Source organism: Solanum verrucosum, unplaced genomic scaffold, assembly GCF_900185275.1.
Source record: "Solanum verrucosum unplaced genomic scaffold, falcon-dt-bn FXZP01000049.1, whole genome shotgun sequence".
In the NCBI taxonomy this organism is placed as follows: domain Eukaryota; kingdom Viridiplantae; phylum Streptophyta; class Magnoliopsida; order Solanales; family Solanaceae; genus Solanum; species Solanum verrucosum.
In genome coordinates this window covers 6539704-6559339 of record NW_026020221.1, presented here as the reverse complement: position 1 = coordinate 6559339, position 19636 = coordinate 6539704, and the positions used below count along the sequence as shown (strand labels likewise).

Genomic DNA, 19636 nt, shown 5'->3' with positions numbered 1-19636 from the left:
GAGATGAAAAATGACTAGTTCCTGCACCCCATTGTTTAGGTCCCTGAAAATGTTTGTTGGCAATTTGGCATTGCTGCTCCCAGCTTCTCCATCAATGATCTGCATTCAAAGATAAATTAGTGTAAGGTTGTTTGTCATGTTCCAACAATTTAATCATTTCCAAGGAGTCAGTGTTGACATCTAGGGGATGAAGTTTATATTCTACGAGCATGAGAAGTCCATGTCTTAGGGCTCTTAGTTCGGCCAGAATAGGGTTGATATGTGCTTCTTTGCTGATGAATCCCATTATCCAGTCGCCTATGTGGTTTCTGATAACCCCTCCTAAGACTCCTAGTCTAGAACTAGATTTCACAGCTCCACCAGTATTGAGTTTGAACCTGTCTGTTGAGGGTCCTTCCCATTAACCTAGATGGTGCACTTGGCTTTATTAGCCTTAATACTCTTGAATGATGAACTGGAACTAAGTAGCTTGGTTGATCATGTTGGAGAATGAGATGTTGTCTTTTTTTTTTTTTTTTAATTGTTTATTGAAAAAGTTGTTGTTTCTTGGAGCCAAATGGTCCACAAGCATTGAGAGCAGGGAATGAGGTTGTTGTAATCTTTGGAGGCAGTGCAGTTCCAGAGGTTTTGTCAATTTTTCACAGAGAGCATGCTTCTACAAGCTTATGAATTGAGTTATTGTTTACTATGTTTGTATCTCAGAATTCAATAGCTTTGGTACATCTAAAAAAGATGTGGTCTATGTCCTCACTATGGTGGCCACAGATTTGACAACTAGTGTAGATTTCCAGGCCAATTCTGTTGAGGTGGTGGGAGCAAGGGATTTCTAGTGGTACATAAGCCAGAGTATCACTCGTAGAAGTTCGAACTGATCAATGATAATAACATGGAGTTTCAACTTATGCAACTAATACTTTTGGATATTTATCGAAACTCTAGCACATTATGTTGGAGTTTCACTTATAGTAGTTGAAAGTCATGTATATAGTTCAAAAAATAGAAATAGATGATGAAGTGGGATTTGTCCCTTTACAAGTTGGAGCGTATTTGATCTAAATAATAATTCGGCATGGAAAAGTAGTTAAATTTTGATTAATTTTTCATCGACGATGTAAAATTATTTACACTGATGTTGTATATTACTTAAGTTCATTTCAAATAGCAATTGGGCTAATCTATTTAGTTGGATTTATACCAAATGAACTCATCCATGGGCTTCAAAACCAAGAGCCCATTAAACTTTCTTAGAGAAGCAAGATGGCTTTGATATGATCCTTCAAGATTTCCACATATTGAAGCAGACTTTTTTGTTTATTTTCACTCGATGTTCAATACTCATATTAGAGCATGATTAAATTCGAATTTACGCCGACTCCGTACCTAGGGGACTCAAACTCGAGATCTTTGATTAAGAATGAAGAAGTATTTACGACTCCACTACAACCCTTATTGATTTGCAGTAGACTTGTAATAACCTCTTGTGCCAACAACACTGATAACTTAGGCCTACTAATTTACAATAAGCTCTAATGACATTCACATATTTGGTCTCGTCACAATATTCAGATAGGACAATGGGATTTTTCCTTTTGGACAAGTACAAGAAAACTATGCTTCTTTCCTATAACAGTGGTGGTCGGATCAGTTTTTCGCATACCTCCATCATTTGATTAGAACAATTGAAGGGTAAGGTAAATGAAGTCACTGTCTTGATCCTCAAATATTTAAGATTTCAAAAATACTAATTACGAATATATATAATTATTGATAAAATATTTTAAATTTTTATACTTTTTATTTGGCTAGGTTGAACATATATGTGAATAAATAACGATGATTTTTTTTTATATCTCGTTAAATTAAATACAAGTAGTTTATTAACTTTCATTTTCAATTGTAATTTTTCCTCCACTATGTAGGCTCATTTCTTTTTCAGACTTCTAATGATTCACTTTATAATTTCATTGAATTAGACCAAAAGTTCAGGAGCTTCTTTTATGTCTCGTTACTGCATAGATTTTAATTATGATAACATTTTAAGGGTTTTAAAATATGTTTAGGCTTTAAGTCACTAATTCTATTGAGCCGTGCATGTATCAATGATATCTCTCACTAATATAGATATCAAAATACTTCAACAGATAATTAAAAACTCCTTTTGTCGTTTTTATTAAAATTTAAATTCTAATATCTCATGATTTTCATCCTACCTTATTGACCATTAAGTAACATCCTAAGAAATCCATGCATTTGGCTAGCAATGATATAAATGAGAATATATATATACATGCATGAATTTCTACAATTATTGTCCAACATAATAAATAAATATGGCCTTTAGCTTGTCATCAGTTGATATTTAATTATGTGACTATGTCCTCCAACTTTGGGTGCACAAGTATGCACCTAAGTAATCATAAAATTGAATAAGTAGACACATACGTCCTACGTGAAAAATTTCGATACATGTATCTATTTATTCAACTTTATAATAATGTAAAGGGAAAAGATCATAACCCAAAAAGAGAAACTATTTACAAGTGGGTATCCCTTTACTTTCATACCCACTGTTTTTAAATACTAGTTCACGTAGACTACTTGTTACTATAGATATATATAGATACACACACATTGATGATATCAAAGAAGAAGAAGTAGTGTTTCAGTGAAAACACTACTCAGTAACTCCTTAACGCCATTAGAGTATATATATACTCCGATAGCATCAAAGAGGACAATAAAATACTTCAGTGAAAAATTATTCAATTACTGTTTGATACTATCAAAATATATAGATACCATCAAAATCTCTCTTTCATTATAGCCACAAAATGATCACTTGGTCAAATAAATATTTACGTGGTATAATTTGAATTAGACCTGTCACAAGACAATATTCTTTTTTCTGGTCCTCCCAGATGTTACTCAATTGTCCCTAACTAAGAACAACAGCAAATTATATGACCCTATAACATTAAATATAGCCACCCACCAACTTAATTGTATTTTACTTCTAGCCACAAACTCCATTCTCACATTTATTCAAAATTCTCCCTCTCATAATATAGGAGAATTCAAGATCTAAAGTCGTTGAGTTCAGAATAAAACAAACCTTTTGGACATATATTTGTTAAATATTTTTGAAATTAAAGTGGGTAATTAATATTTAAAAATTGGGATTGTACTCGAAAGTTTTAATTTTGTGGTTGGAGACAAGAATTCAGTAGTTTTTCAAATTTTTAAAACTCATCTTCAAAAAAGGCATTCCAATAACCAAATAATATTTTAAACTTTTTTTAAAAAAAAGTTCCTTGTCCAAACAGGCCCCACCGGGGCTGAGCTAGGGAACACAAGGGGTTCATTAAGATCTCTTTCGCCAAAAAAATTATCTAATTACTTTTTGATTTCATTAGTGAAAATCCTACTATTAATATATCTATATAAAGTGGAGCTGAAAGCAATAAATTTAGTCGAACCTGCAAAAACCTTTTGCCTATTACAAATTGTCATGGATTTTCTTTCATGACTTTTTGTATAGAGTAAGAGGCAACTAACTTACAATGCAGAAGTTGATTCTTGATGGGCAGGAGAACACTAGTGATCATCATGAGTCTGATGAAAATCACCAAAATCATGATCAATGTATTGTTGTCCCAACTATGCTCAATGCAATTGCTGATGGCTTTATCAAGAAAGAAAAGTCATGGTAACAACTATCTTTAACATCACAAGCAATAATTTCATTTTTTCGCTCCGACTCTTCAAAAATGTTGTTCTTCAAAAACAGTCTCTCTAGTCTTTACCTCTATAAGGTAGGGTTAAGGTTTGCGTACACTTTACCCTCCTAGCTCAGACCCTACTTGTGAGATTTCACTAGGTATGTTGTTATTTGTTTGTTGGACTCTTCGAAAATATTGTTGCACTTGTGTTGGATCCTCCTAGAAATGTGATTTTTTTCAAGGACCCGACATGAATCCAGACTGCATATTTGAATAGTCCAAGCAACATAGGTTTAAACGGCGATGTCTGGTCCAACTTAGGCGCTCACCTTGACTTTCGGTGGATACGTGTTATCTTTCACCAGTATAGGTGTGAGGTAATTCTTGTTTTATTAGTAAATTGCTCGGACTCTTAAAAAATATTATTGCATCCATGTCGTATGTTTAAAAAAACAATAGTATTTTTTAAGGACCTGGCATGCATCCGACAACTTTTCTGAAGAGTTTGAGCAACATTTGACTTGCTCACTAGCCAACTTACACTCACCTCGACTACCGGTGGATACATGTTATTTTCATCAGTATAGGTATGAGGTAATTCGGCATGTTGAAACATAGATAGATGGGAAAAAATCATCGAGTAGATTCAAATTTGATTAAATTGTTTCCTCATACATTAAAAAAAATTTTAAACTATGAGTTCATTATGTTATGCAGGTTTGCCACTTCTCAGCTTCCAAGTGATTTATCAATTCGAGTTGAAGACATCACATTCTATGTTCACAAGGTAAGTAAAAGACACTTGGATATAAATATTCACTACTAAAAAAACACAAATTCTAACAAATATTTTGTAAATAAATTCTTTGTTATAGTTGATTAATAGAAAATCGAAAATACAAATTTTGAAATTGAAGTTATTAATATTGTATAATTGGTGTTAGATTAATAGGTTTAATTGCAATTTTGATTATGTCTAACATGTTTAAAACCACAAGATTCTAAGACATCTCCAGTTTAAGATATTAAAAAAATATTCTTTCTTATTTTTTTGGCCCAAGCCTAGTTAAACTAAAACACTTAAATTGAAACTAATTAGGTATTACATAGCTTCAATCTTGTGAGTTCAATATTACACTTAAAAGAGGCATATGTTGTAGTATTAGCCTTATTTTTGTAGTTTCTTACTCTGTGTTGTGTATTGTGTTTCGATTATCGCCCTATTTTATTGTTGTTACTGTTTCTTTTCTGAATTTTCTGCACTACTTTCCTTGTTAGTTACTGTGCTCTCTTCACTGTCATTTTTTTCTTTTCGTAACTACTTCGATTTGTTGCACTTGAGTCAAGGGTCCTTTGAAAACATCTCTCTACCTCCACTATCTTGTGGAGTAAGGTCTGCATACATTCTACCCTCCTCGGACCCAACTCGTGGAATTTCACTCATATGTTGTGTTGTTGTACTAATTACTGAGAAGTTAATTCAAGTTTGTGTAATCTTGAAACAGTATCCACTTATTGCAAGGTGTGGCTACTTGAATCAAATTGAACTTCATGAGCCTCAAAATTCACATTTAGGATATGATATCAAGCTTGAAAAGTTTCCAGGTGGATCAGAAACTTTTGAGACAATTGTAAAATTCTGTTATGGCTTGCCAATAAGTCTAAATCCAGCAAATGTAGCAGCATTGAGATGTGGATCAGAGTTTTTAGAGATGACAGAAGCAATGGAAGAAGGGAATTTGATCTCGAAAACGGAAGCTTTCTTCACATTTGTAGCCCTTTCATCGTGGAATGACACAATCGCGGTCATCAAATCATGTGAAATGCTATCTCCATGGGCTGAAAATTTACAGATTGTGAGAAGGTGTTGTGACTCAATTGCCTGGAAGATATTTAGAGAGAATTCATCAGCAGGGGAAATCATAATGAACGAAGGAACATGGTGGTTCGATGATGTTTCCACTCTCCGTATTGATTTCTTTATGAGGATCATTACAGCAGTGAGTGTAAAAGGGATCAAACCTGAGATCATTGGTTCGTGTATTATGAACTACGGAGAGAAGTGTTTGCCTAGCATGTATGGCGATACGAAAGGAATGGATTGTAAAAGTGGTACTAATAGAAGGAACGATTCGCAATGGAGCATCACGAGTGGGAGGATCGTGGAAACGAGCATTGGACAGAATAAGGAACAGAGAACAATTATAGAGAGCTTGATCAGTATATTACCTCCTCAGAAGGAAACTGTTTCTTGCAAGTTTCTTTTAAGGTTGTTGAAGATGTCAATTGTGTATGCTGCATCACCAGCTTTGATTTCCGAGCTTGAGAAAAGAATCGGGATGGTGCTCGAAAATGCCAGCACGAACGACCTCTTGATACCTACATATGCAGTCGGTGAACAAACAATCAAGTGAGTTACTATCACTCTCAAGTTTCAATTTTCATCAGAACATTAACACTGTGCGCTTAAGCCCTGAAGTGAGGCGCAAAACATGGTGAGACGCTTCACATCGCTTAGAGGGTGCTTCACTATCGTCATCAAGGCTCTAAGGCATACTTTTCCTTGCCAATGAGCTTAATCCTGAAGAAACGACGCTAAACAGTGTTATTATTTTTTTTTTTCAATTCATTTATGCATATACTCCTTCCGTTTCAATTTGTTTGTCTTACTTTCTTTTTTAGTCTGTTTCAAAAGGAATGCATCCTTCCTTTTATGGAAACTCTATAATTCTAACTTTTCACGTGACATGTTTAAGACAACAAGATTCAGAAGTCTTCTTTACTTAAATTCCGTGTCAAGTCAAAACCAAACAAACAAATTGAAACAAATGGAGTATTTGTTATTCGTGCTTATAATTATTAGTCTTGGACTACATATACATATTTTATCTCTTCTCCATTAAAATTCATAATTTGTTTGCGCTTAAAGCCTCAACGGACATAGCATTATGCAGTTTTCGTCTTTGATAACACTGCTCTTAACCAGTTTCATTGAATACAGTTCAAATGAAGAACAGACTATCCATAACATAGATGTGGTGCAGAGGATTTTGGATTATTTCCTGATGTATGAACAGCAAAAATTGCAGCAACAAGAACTGAAGTCGACGACATTGAATATCAGTAAACTGTTTGACAGCTACCTAGTGGAAATCGCGAGAGACCCCAATGTATCTATCACTAAGTTCCGAGTTTTAGCTGAATCATTGCCTCGACATGTTCGAACATGTCATGATGGACTCTACAGAGCTATTGATACATACCTTAAGGTTATTTCAGCTTCTGCAATCAAACTATCTAGCACTTTATTTTGAATCTGCAATCGAAAAAAGTAAAGTACAATGAAGTTTTATATCTTCTACAGACTCATCCTTCACTGTCTGAACATGATCGACGAAGGCTATGCAAGATCATGGACTGCGGAAAATTGTCACTTGATGGATGCATGCACGCTGCACAAAACGAAAGGTTGCCTATGAGAATCATTATCCAGGTAAAATCTACCTTCCAAAGAGATTCATGTGTGTTAACCTATGCTCGGACTCTTCAAAAATGCCATCAGGTACATGTTGGATCCTCTACAAAGTAGCGTACTTTTGGAGGATTTGACGTGGTGAGGCAACATTTTTAGTGAGTCCGAGCATCATAGGTGTTAAAACATTTAACGAAATAACAAGCATTATGCTGGCAGCAAACTTAGGTAGATTACACTTCAGTTTCCAACTTAGCATCAGGTATATCAAGATTTTAACAAGAGTAAAGCATGTAAGGCAAGTCTCCTGTACATCGCGATCTAAACTGATAAGGATCTCGAAAATTGGTGTTATTACATGCACAAACATCCAGTATCCGAGCAATATATAAGATCTCGAGGACAATGTGGAATCCCGGACCCCCCATAGCCAATGATTGTAACATGTTGAAAGGTAAAAGGGGTTTTTATTGAAATTACAACAATGCAATCCCACAAGTAGAGTCTGGGGAGGGTAGAGTGTACGCAGACCAATGATCAATGAAAGCATTCAAGAAGCCTAGCATGGATTTTAAAAACCAAGAAAAAAGGAGTTCCATCAACTAACTTTGCGAATGAACAACAACATACCCAAACCTTACCCCTACCTTTGCAAATGAATACTCCTAAAAAAACAGGAACTAGCAACGGACAAATTATCGATGAAATTTCTAGTTACTTTCATGTTTTTAGTGTGCACTATTGAAAAGACAGGAATTAGTGACAGACAAATTTTATAGCTAAACAACAAAATCAGTCAGTAATCCTATTGAGCAACAGATTATTAAAGAAAATTGTTAGCTACGAGCTATTTAGCAGCAGATTAGGTAATAGAAACATAAATACCAGCACCTAATCAAAACCTTATAGACATGCTGATTTACGTCTGAATTTCGAAGAGAATAATGCAGGTTTTGCTGTCGGAGCAAGTGAAGATGAGGGCTGCAGTACATGGTAAGGATATTACAGAGAGTGATGATAACTCAGACAAGGAAAATAGCTGGTCATCAACGAAGAACGAGGTCAAGTCCCTTAGAGAAGAACTCGAAAATGTGAAGATTCAAATGGCTGAGCTTCATAGGGACTACTCTGAGCTGCAACAAGAATACGAGAAGACAAACAACAAGCATAGAAGTCCGTGGACATCGGGATGGAGGAAGATGAAAAAGTCTGCACTTTTCATTAGAAAAATGATCGAGGATGAAACTCAAGAGGGAGAGCATAAAGTTAAACCAGGCCGAAGAACACAATCCATATCTTAAGTGCAAAGTTTATACTTGTTTTCATGTATCTGGTTGATGAACTGATTAAAGTACAACTCTTTGTGGCATGGATGGAGTTTGGATGCATATTGTAAGTTATCTATGTTGGTCGGACTTTTCAAAATGACATAATATGCGTCCTACATAATATAATACAATCAGCATATCTCAGGTGAATTGTCATATAAAACGTGTGTATCTACTTGTTCAGCTTTATACAAGTTTAAGTATCTACTTATGTACATCCAAAGTTGAATGACATAGATGTCAGTTGATGCCAAGTTAAAAGACACGTTCATATGTATTATGCCTTGTTCAAAGAAAGAAAGTGACTTCCTTTTTTGGGTAGACAACTTCTTTGGAACATTTCTAAGGAGGAGGAAAGTTTTCTACAAATACTGAAACAAGTTTTACATTATTTCATTTTTTTGTTAACCGTGATCATGACCAACTTTTGAAAACCTCGACTAATTCCATGATATATTGTCACCTTGAAACAATTTTTTTGGTAAATCATGATATAGTTTTTTTTTGTTTTGTTTTATATACATGCAATAGTATTGTGACTACTGAAATAAATATGAATAATCTTGAAAGAAGGGTGTGTAGATTATGTTTTGTTTCAGGGATCCATTTCTGTGGAAAGCTCTGAAAAATCTGAGATGTTTGCCACAAGCAAGCAAGAGGACTGATACTGGCTTTCGGTAAAGTGAATAATACCCCCTTCCAACCTTAACCAGATGTTTCAAGTTCGAGTCCATTTATGAATAATAATATGACGCTATTTACAAACTATATGATGAGTTTTCCAAATTCAGCTTTCACAGTAAATAAGATAAGCAAAGGGGAATTAGAAATTGAGATAAAGAGTGAATTTCCACATAGCTTTTTCACTCATTAGGCGTTACCCTGTCTTTCTGTATCTAAATAACATAACAAATATAATATGAGAAGGCAATAAAAGAGAAAAGCATCTTTCTTTTTACACCCGAGTTCAAGCTCAAACTAAACTTCATCTCGCGGCTTCAAACTAGCTGGTAATCCGCGCACTCTAACTTCTCAGAAAAGGCGATTGCACTTATAGAAGGAGTTTCCAGCCAGAGATCCATCCAATTTCCGCTACTCAATGTGGAATCATGCTGAGGATGTCCATATACATCAAATACAGATATATCTACTAGTAAAGCAACATATTTTTACTCAAATGTTCCAGTTCTGAGGTAGAGTTGGACTCCTCTAAAAATACTTATCCACTCTAAGCACTGTTTTCCTGCTACATGAGTAGAATCGATTGTCCCTTTTGTCAAATATTCATGGGAGTCATAATATGGTGTATTCACAATTCACATTTGCTTCTTTTTAACACGATATGGGTATTTTTGGTATATGCTTATGCTAATCATGACCAATGGAAGTGCCACGAGGCAGTATGGTGAAGGAAGTTTTCCATCGAAGATGAACTGGAGCAAAGCAGTGACAAGAAGTGCAGACACAATGACAAAACCCTGCGCACAATTTAAGACAAGCAGTTAGAAATAGCATTGTCAATAAAATAGACCATACAGTTGACTGTTTCGCTCCACCATGAGCTAACAAGAGAACATATTATGAATAAGAAAAATGAAAATATCCTAGGACTCCACTTCAAGTGTCATAGTAATGTAACAGAACTACAAATGCCTCAAATAAATCAAGGGGAAAGGCACAAGCCGGCGAAGCAATAAAAGAATAGCAAAAAGAAAAAGAGAATTTTCAAGCCCATTCAATTCCGCACAACTTGTAAAGCATAAGAAGTTAAGCAAACACTTACCTTCCTAACACCACCGGCATATGAAGTCACAAGACCCACAAGAATTCCACCAACGGCATTTAAAATAACAGGGATCTGAAACAAAAGAAGTGGAGGTATCATGTAAAATCATGAGTTTTACCTACCTAGATAGATCTGACTCTTCCAAAATAAAAAAAAATGAAAATGAATCTGGGTCATCTTGATTTCTTTTTGTCGTTTCAGTTCATCTTGATCCTTTTAATCGTTCCAGTTCATCTTGATCCTTTTTAATCGTTCCAGTTCATATGGATTTTTTTGATAAAGAAAAATTATGTAAAAGCCTAATTAATGGAACAATTTATTGTCATCAACAAACAAATTAAAAGTGACAATTGGATCTAACCAGAGGATAAGATGCATATGATAACAACACGTCGGGTAAATTAATAGAAGATATCCCCAGGTAGGGAACTAATTAGTTTTTTCAGGAAACCTTCATATTCATGGCGATACTTGTTCCTGGACGTTTTGAGTATTTGCATACCAATTTAACAAGTTTCCATGAATAAAAATTAAAATATATAAAATAAAATTGCATATTTGCAATGCTGATTTACCAAAGTTAATGCAGTCCATCCATAGAAGAATCCATGCTGTCTAATAGCTTCTCCATCTGGGGACTTGGAAGTACTACTTATCAAGCAGAGACTCCCAATAATGGACATCTCAACAGTCATCAGGTAAGATGAGTGTTTCTTAACCTGTAATAGATGAAAAGCATATCAAAATGAAGGAAATGCAAAAGACCCTTTCATAAAATAACAGTGTTTACTTGCCTGAGATGCCCATTGACACAAGGCAGATGCCATACCAGAAAGCACAGATGCAACCAAAACTGGTACAATTCCATAGAATAAGATCTCTTCGGGGTTACTACTACTGGAAGCTTTGCTGGAGCCCTCACCAACACTTAAAAGGACAGCTGCCATGATTAACAAGAAAAGAGCCCCAATTTGTTGAATGGATTGCTTCTGCCTGAGAAAATAAAGGGATTCTGGGGTAACAAGGCTCTCAGGATTCACCTGATACACAATTAGTGTAACTAACAAGAACACTTGCAGGATATAAATGATATCGCAATTGTGGTATAAAGTATCTCGAGATAGCTAATCCCGGAAGTAAATATTCTACCTAGCATGGGATAGAATAAAGGGCAGTCCAGTGCACGAAGAATCCAGCGTTCACACAGAGTCCGCATCCCAAGGGGGGAGGGGGTATAATGTAGACAGTAGTGGTTTGATTCCATAACTCAAACTTGTGACCTATAGGTCACTGTAAAGATATGGCACCTGGCCTAACTCAATCCCAAAAGCTAGCTCATGAGGGGAGGATTGCCCAAGCCCATATAAGGAGACCACCAGTCCATTCCCCAACCAATGTGGGACTTTTTACCCACTCTAACACCCCCTTTCACGCCTAGACCCGACTGGAGCGTGGACCGGGAGCCCAAACGGGGATGGACCTGGCTCTGATACCATGTTAAATTAGGTCTTAGGCCTAACTCACATCCCAAAAGCTAGCTCATGAGGAGAGAATTGCCCAAGCCCATGTAAGGAGACCACCGGTCCACTCCCTAACCAATGTGAGACTTTTTACCCACTCTAATACCATGTGAGAAGAGAAGAGTTTGAGAGCGAACTCAACTTTTCAGTACCATCAGTAGCAGATCCAACTGCAATAGAACCAACATTTGATCCAAAAGATCCTTTGTTCACATTCTGTGGTTTCACCACAACAATGTGCTGGCCTCGTTTAATGACCACATGCTCGTTAGCAAGCACACTCTCGAGGTGATCAAGAAGCTCTTTAGCCTGCCAAATGCCAAAGTCAGGGTCAGCTTCAAGATGATGCCACACTAGTGCACTTTCCTTCTGCTCTATCGACGAACCATCTATTGCCTCGCTGTATTTCTTCATACTAGGCAACACCACTTTTTTCCACTCAGCGTCTGCAGGTACTAGACGAGATTCCCAATCAGAATCCTTACTCCACCTAGTGAAGTAACCATGCTCTGCTGATAAGCCAAGTTCCGGACAATGTAAATATATGGCACCTGGGCCAAGATGAGAAAGGTTTGAGTAAGGGTTTTGGATTTGTATGCTTCTGGGCTGTGGAGGCCTATAACGCTGTGAATACTTTTTATGGATTTATGTTGCACCGAAAGCCGTTATATGTGGCTATTGCTCACAGGAAAGAGGAAAGACAGGCCCAGCTACAGCTACAACACGCACAACAACTCGCCGGACTAACAGGAGCTTCAGCTATGTTTCCTGGCGCATATCCTCCGCTATACTATCCAGGCCATGGTGTTGTTCCTCAAGTACCAGCACGACCTGGGCTGATGTATCAGTCTCTTGCTATTAGGCCAGGTTGGGGTACTAATGGGTTCACAAACACCCTCAGACCTAGCTATCAACCTTCTCCAGTTCCCATGATTCCTAATACTTATTGACCATATCGGCAGAACAGGGGAAGGATGAATGGATATAAGCCAGCTTCAAATGTGACCAATGTGCAGCCATCAGGTCAACCAGCGATGTCATCAAAAGATTCTCAGCGTGCTGGGCAGGTCAGATTTGCGCCGAATGGCCAGACTCGTGATGTGAACAAAGGATCTTTTGGATCAAATGCTGGTTCTATTGCAGTTGGATCTGCTGCTGATGGTACTGAAATGCTGAGTAGTTTGCTTGCTTCTGCTAATTCTGAGCAACAGAAACAGATACTTGAAGAGCTAGCTTTTGGGGTGTGAGTTAGGCCCAAGATCTAATTTAACAGTCACAAATCCCTCGTTTTATCCATGGGATTATAATCCCTTATCCTTAGTACCAAATGACCATATCAGTCTAAGCACTAGTACGGTTGCCAAAGATAAGTCTAAGACAAAGTGGTAACGATCAGTACTGTCAACGGATAGAAAACATTTCGGATCAACATACTAACTTGCATGGTCACGAGTTACGACAAAAGCATACCTCAAAATTATGTAAGTAAACAAGGCTGTGAAGAACAGTTTTGTTTGGTTCAAGATTGAAAACGTGAGTGAATCAAGATTTTTATATGAGATCTGCAATAAGCTGTTTTGTAGTGCATAGATAGCAGCAGGCAGTCCAGATGCAGTCAAAGAGCCAAATAAGGTCCACTCCCTGTAATTTTTCTTCAAAGTGCCTTCTTTTGCCATGAGAACAAGAGCACAAATAACCTGAAAAGTTGGAAGGTATATGCAAGTAAATATGTGCACCCATAGAGTGAAACAATGCAGAGAAAAAAGTATTTACCTTGACTGCTTCACATGTTAAAACAGATGAAGTAACTATCACTTCACGCCTGTAGGAAGAACAGAACAGGAAATACTATTGTCATAATAGTATAAATATTAACAAGAAAGCATTTATCACCAAACAATTTATGTGAAAGGATAAGCATATAGCATTTCCTTTACCAAAATAACAAGAAGTAGCAAAATAAACATAATAAAGAACTTCTTTGAGACAAGGAGGAAACAAGGAAAAAGGTGGAAACTAGGCCAGCCCATAGGGGCTTATCTCAATTTGAGTTTGTTTTTACGTTTATACATCCTACTTTATCTAAGAAATTGATATAATTCTTGCACAAAGCTTTGCTTGCTCATCGAGCCATCCCAATTGGATGTGGGACCATTCCTAACTGGATCGCTACCTAAGGAATTGATCCCCACATCTCCATAGGATTGAGCCAGCTCGAAGCTCCTGGGACTGGAAAAGCTAAACCAGTTCTAGGCGCCTAACCAAGGCTGATTCAATATAACTGAGGCTGGGAGTAACATCACAACCAAGACAATTTTCTTCTAATTCTAGAACTTAGTTTTTATTTATACCAATGTGATATTTGATGAATTGCCTTTGACCTTCTGGCATATTATTAAGAAAGAGAGGACAATTTTCTTATGTTCCCACATGGTACATGATATGGTAAGTCGGTAACCATTGTAATATCTACTGTTGGTTCAGAAAGTCCTTTTAGTCAAGGTAAGTTGCAACTAAGAAGAATGGTGCAAGCAGAACAAGACCAACACAAATTTTCTATTTTGTATATATCGTACTTTATTTGATAAGTCGATAAATGAACACCAAGTGTCAACAGTATGTACAAGTTGTTCATATAACAGTCTGGGTCATCAATAGGTATATATGAGTTACCCGACTAAGTGTACAATATAGGATTTTTTCTTTCCACCAAAAATACAAGTGAAAGAAGAATGATCTTTTAATCTTTGCATGTCATTCTTATTATCTGAAACAATCTTCTGTTCCTTCCATTTCATAAGCAACAAAATAAACATAATGATGATGTTCCCCATGTTGCTTTCTTTCACTGCCAATTTTCTTTTGTCTCCAAGCTGGTGATAGATTCCTCTGCTATTGTTGGTAACAACCACTACATGCTGAACAATGGGAATGCAAAGGTCCACAGTTTCGTAACCTGCCTAATCGTCTCCGAAGTGTTTGTACAAGCAACACCACCTCACAAATATCATTCTCCTCTTTCTCAAATTATCAGATGGCGTCTTGTACAGCACACCAAGCAAACAAAGCAACTTCCTCTTGAGACTTAGAGACCAAATTTTTTTCACACCCCATTCTTACCTACCAACCTGACAACTCCTTGTAATACAATTTAAACATAAAATACTTCGCTCCCAACTCCCACCCCATATTATTAATTCTCCGTCCTTTCCCCGATCACTTTTTTTATAAGGTAAGTTCCCTCCTTCCCCATCATCTATTTCTGAGAAAAGATCCCCAATCTCCTCTTGATCCCAACTTGGATGGCCCTCCTAATGTTAATATCACAAGATGATCTCCTAATTATCCATTCTTAATAATCACATATCTTACCATCATTCTTGTTTATCAATCCGTATATATGCACTCTCAAAAGGTACCCATCAACCATAAATGCTTCTAAAACCTTTGCCTATTTGACAACAACATGAACAGTCTTATATTAGTAAGACTCACTCCCTATGGATCCTTTGGCATTCAAGCATGGTCCTACACACCTAGATTAAACCCATTGTTTAGCTAGTACTATAAATAGGATTAATGTGGAGTCTCTATCCTTTATGATTTTTCGAAGAACTCTTCGGATTCCCAGTAAAGGTGGAGATCTTCTTTGATAATTTTATTCCCTTATCTTCATTATCTACGGGTCAATTGTTACTAACACATTGAATAGTGTTAAATACCAATATGCACGAACAAATAATGCTTAGAATACAGTACAAGCACAACTATATCAACAAAAAAAAAGTTGCATACTTCAACTAGAATTGAGATACAAATTAATATATTCAGAAAATAAAATTACATTCTACAAAAAAAAACTGAAAATTAGATTAAAAATATAAACTGAAGAGTGAAGAGAGTATAATCTGAACCTGACAAAACGCTTGGATATAAGCGGCTGAGCACCATACTGTAAGGTGAGGAGCAAAGAATAAAACCACACTTTGCCGCCGGCTTTTGCCGCCGCCGGGTTCTCGGAGTTCACTTTTTTGGATTCCGTAGCAGCCATAACGGTTGACCCGAAATGTATACACGAATCGGGTTTGTTCCAATCGGATCCTTCGATTATTGCTGCTATCGAACTGGTGAAGGCTTCGCGTGAAGCTTTCTCTGCTGTTTGGCTATGGCGTCGGAAGGGTAATACGGCGCCGTTGGAAGGTGACTTTGAAACTGACACTACTTTGAGTCTTCTATAATGGTTAAAGTTAAAGTTAAAATTAAAATTAAAATTAAAATAAAATAAAAAGACTTTTATTTGCCTAAGGAAGGAATATTTCAATTGAATTTGAAAAAGATAATGTATTGATTTTTTGGATTTCTAAAAAGGAAATAAAATTACAAGTGATTAGAGAAATCATTTTTTATGCTACAATTAGGGTGAGTTTGATATGATAGATATCGAATTATCATATAGATATCAAACTTTTTGATATAAAGCTTCCAACGTTATGATATTTATGGTCAAGTATGGTGTTTGGTATGTATTTTAATTTTTTTGATATTCTATTCGATATTTTTTTGTTTTTTTTTTAAAATAAGATATCAAAGTAGATAGTTATATATATAATTTATATATATTATTATAATGCTAAAAAAATATATAATCTAATATTAGTACAAAATTATTGCTCCTAGATATTGGATTTTGACTACTCTATCTAACTGAAAATAAACAAAAGAGAATTGCTTGTATTTTTTTAAAAATATTTCTATATTTATAAAGTGTATGTTATTACATTATTACATATTGTATAAATGAGATGATATTTCTTGAAAAAATGGAAGTATATTGTTTATTGTATGAATATACGAATTTGTCTATGTACCAATTTGCAATTTGGCATGTGCAATTTGTCTATAGAAGTCTCTCAAAAGACTTCGAAAATAAAAAATATTATAGTACTTTTTAAACACTGTTAAAGTAAATTGAGTTATATTTTTTTCGTTTTATATTGCTTGGTTTACATTGATTAAGTTTTAATTAGAGGTATAACTTATTGAATTAATCATGTTTCGAAATTCTAAATTTGACTACTACTATTTTGTGTAGTTATTAAATATTAAGGACGATATGGAAAAGAAGTAATAAAAATCTCTCAATTTGCTAAAAAGACCAAGTAAAATAAAAAGATGGAAGTAAAAACTTGATCAAGAAGAAACGACAGCATGGCCTCTTTTAAGTCTTCAATCGAGAAATGGTGGTGAAAATCATTTACACCTCCTGAACTTTACTTTAAAATTCAAACTCTCCTTCAACTTTGAGAAATTTCTCTCCCAGAAATAATCAAACTTCCGTCTCAACTTTAATTTAATATTATGACTTTACTGATATAAGGATCCGTGAAATTAAAACTCCAAAACAATAGGCAACATGAAGATGCACTATACTAAAAAAAAAATATAACATATGAAAACAAACAGTTTTATGAGTTTACTAAAACAAGAGGAATGCAAATGATTCAAACACAACACAAAGACTCAATATACTCAAAAGCACCAATTGTACTACAATAAAAAACTTGTTCATCTTCAACATCATAATCACAGAATTTCTCAAAGGTCTTGTTTATAAGATTGTACTTCATTACCTTATCATCATTAACAACTGCCAGAACCAAAAATGCATCCTCTTCTCGTTTACCTCGAACCAGAGATAATATCGTAAAGTTACAATAAGTCAACTCATGATCAGGACGTTCAAAATCAACCTTGTACTTAACAAACCATTCAGAATCATCCCTTCTCATCTCGTATACATGTGTGTCTATTTGTTCAATTTTATACAAGTTTAAGAGTTTACTTGTGCACACTCAAAGTTGGAGGACATGGATCTCAGTGAACCCGAATTAAGAACATATTTACGTGTTATGTCAAGTGTAGAGTAAAGTTTAATGTAATCATCTATGAAATTAACCAACCTATTTCAGTTGAGTGAATTTTACTAGGTAGAAAATAGAATATGTGTGGATGATTAAGAAAAAATGTACAAATCTGTATTGGCTATCAATTACCATCATGTCATCAACTATACCAATTAATGAGTTTTTATAGAATATGAAATCATTTCTATTTAAAAGGGAATGATATTCTCAAAATATGTGGAAATAACAATAACAATATGAATATATGAGAACTAAGTATTTTCAAGAGTAAATGTTTTCACATTTAAAAGAGCAGGAAACTGAGATTTCCCAAAAGAGTTTAAGAGGAGTTTTTGAGTACTATCTCTTTTCAGAGAAATATTTTGAGTAATAATCTTAAACCAGAGGAAGAGTTATGTTTTTAAACATATGAGCTAAGTATATTTTGGGAGTAGTATTGAGCACCGATATGGGGGAGAGTTCAGATAACTCACAGCCCCCATAAACCATGTAGCCAACGTGGGTAGAAAGGGTCATACTTTTTATATCTCAGTTTGTATATGAAAATACAAAATAACTTTGTGGGAGATTCTCTAATCGACAACTATCACTATGAGCTATGTGATGATACAACGTCTAGCCTACGCTGCCAGAACTGTCATATACTTTGCCGGGGTATAGGACCTACTCACTAAGTGGATCCACTAGTCTATGCTTAAAAGCACTAAGGAATCACCTAAAAAGTATGGCCCTTTCTACCCACGTTGGCTACATGATTTATGAGGACTTTGAGTTATCTGAACTCATCCCCATATCGGTGCTCAATACTACTCTCAAAAATATAAACTTAGCTCATATGTTTAAAAACATAAATCTTTCTCTGGTTTGAGATTGTTACTCAAAATATTTCTCTTAAAAGAGATAATGCTAAAAACTGCTCAAGAACTCTTTTGGAAATTGGTGTTTTTCTCTCATCTTAAATGTAAAAACATTTACTATTGGGAATACTTAGTTCTCATATATCATTTTGAAGAAAATGAACTCAACTCTACTCTTCTTCAAACTCAAATGCTCAAGTCTTAAAACAAGTTTAAAAGATTTTGCAAAAGACTTGAAGGAACTCTCAAGATTTAACTCTTAACTCTACCTTGAATTTGAATTATGGATTCAAGGGTTATGATATCATGTTATGGATGATCTCTCGATGTTTAGATGTAATTTAGAGTGTGGATATAAAGTAGAAAACATAGGTACGATTTGAGAGAACTCATACGAAAAGAAGGACGAAAGAGTAGGGGTCCTGGCGCACTGAGTGGGGAGGGGCGCCAACCCCTGAATTACTGAAGGAGGGTTGGGGAGCACTGAGTGGCATGGCGCCCGAGGAGCAAAACTACAAAACATCTTTTTTGCCCAGAACCTCCCGACGAATTTTCTTTCTCGTTTTCTAACCCCAATTCGCCTAGAATCGAATGGTTTATTCCCCACTCACTTAGATTCGAATACCCATCATAAGTACACAATAATCTACTCAAAACAAACCTTAAACTACTAACACTTATCTCAAGAATTCATTAAAAACCAACAATCAAGATTACAAATGAAATTTCAAGAAAACTCTTCAAGAACACAAATCCTTCAACTTCAAGAACGAAATTACACTGAAAATAGCATGATTGACGTGTGGGTGAACGAACCCAACACTATGAGAACTCACATACCTCTTAGGATCGAATCCTTGGCGAAAACCTTTCGAAAATCTCCTGAATCTTGACGAACACTTTGAACTTTTCTCTCTTTCTCCTCTTCTTGAACTCCTCTCAAAACCCTAAACGTATTTAAGATTTGTAAAACTGACCCAAATCATATATGACCCCAAAATATTACTAAAAATCGTTTTAAGCTGAAGGA

General features: G+C 35.5%; 2 protein-coding genes across 3 annotated transcripts; one reads left to right on the top strand and one right to left on the bottom strand.

The window, feature by feature from the left end:
* Positions 1 to 3514: 3514 nt before the first annotated feature.
* Positions 3515 to 8616, top strand: LOC125831035 (BTB/POZ domain-containing protein DOT3). Of its 2 annotated transcripts, none has more exons than XM_049510225.1 (6): positions 3515 to 3706; positions 4437 to 4506; positions 5225 to 6129; positions 6721 to 6988; positions 7084 to 7212; positions 8130 to 8616. In XM_049510225.1, the coding sequence occupies exons 1-6, from the start codon at positions 3561 to 3563 to the stop codon at positions 8490 to 8492; spliced, it is 1881 nt and encodes a 626-aa protein (XP_049366182.1). In that variant the 5' UTR covers positions 3515 to 3560; the 3' UTR covers positions 8493 to 8616. The 2 variants fall into 2 exon arrangements, with proteins under 2 accessions (XP_049366182.1, XP_049366183.1); XM_049510226.1 differs by having other exon boundaries at positions 3560 to 3706; positions 8142 to 8616.
* Positions 8617 to 9362: 746 nt separating this feature from the next.
* LOC125831045 (UDP-N-acetylglucosamine transporter ROCK1) lies at positions 9363 to 16057 on the bottom strand. Its single transcript, XM_049510236.1, has 7 exons — positions 15740 to 16057; positions 13599 to 13647; positions 13296 to 13522; positions 11100 to 11298; positions 10881 to 11024; positions 10303 to 10377; positions 9363 to 9997 (listed from the first exon to the last, which is right to left on the bottom strand). Exons 1-7 carry the CDS (start codon positions 15874 to 15876, stop codon positions 9836 to 9838), a joined length of 993 nt encoding a protein of 330 aa, XP_049366193.1. The 5' UTR covers positions 15877 to 16057; the 3' UTR covers positions 9363 to 9835.
* Between the last annotated feature and the right edge of the window lie 3579 nt (positions 16058 to 19636).

Excerpts from the sequence above, each read along its gene's own strand:
- LOC125831035 (XM_049510225.1), top strand. The coding sequence starts at position 3,561 with ATGCAGAAGTTGATTCTTGATGGGCAGGAGAACACTAGTGATCATCAT. Across the intron at positions 4,507-5,224 it reads TCACATTCTATGTTCACAAG|TATCCACTTATTGCAAGGTG; the intron begins GTAAGTAAAAGA and ends ATCTTGAAACAG. Across the intron at positions 6,130-6,720 it reads GTCGGTGAACAAACAATCAA|TTCAAATGAAGAACAGACTA; the intron begins GTGAGTTACTAT and ends CATTGAATACAG.
- LOC125831045 (XM_049510236.1), bottom strand. The coding sequence starts at position 15,876 with ATGGCTGCTACGGAATCCAAAAAAGTGAACTCCGAGAACCCGGCGGCG. Across the intron at positions 13,648-15,739 it reads ATATCCAAGCGTTTTGTCAG|GCGTGAAGTGATAGTTACTT; the intron begins GTTCAGATTATA and ends TTCTTCCTACAG. Across the intron at positions 9,998-10,302 it reads ATGCCGGTGGTGTTAGGAAG|GGTTTTGTCATTGTGTCTGC; the intron begins GTAAGTGTTTGC and ends AATTGTGCGCAG.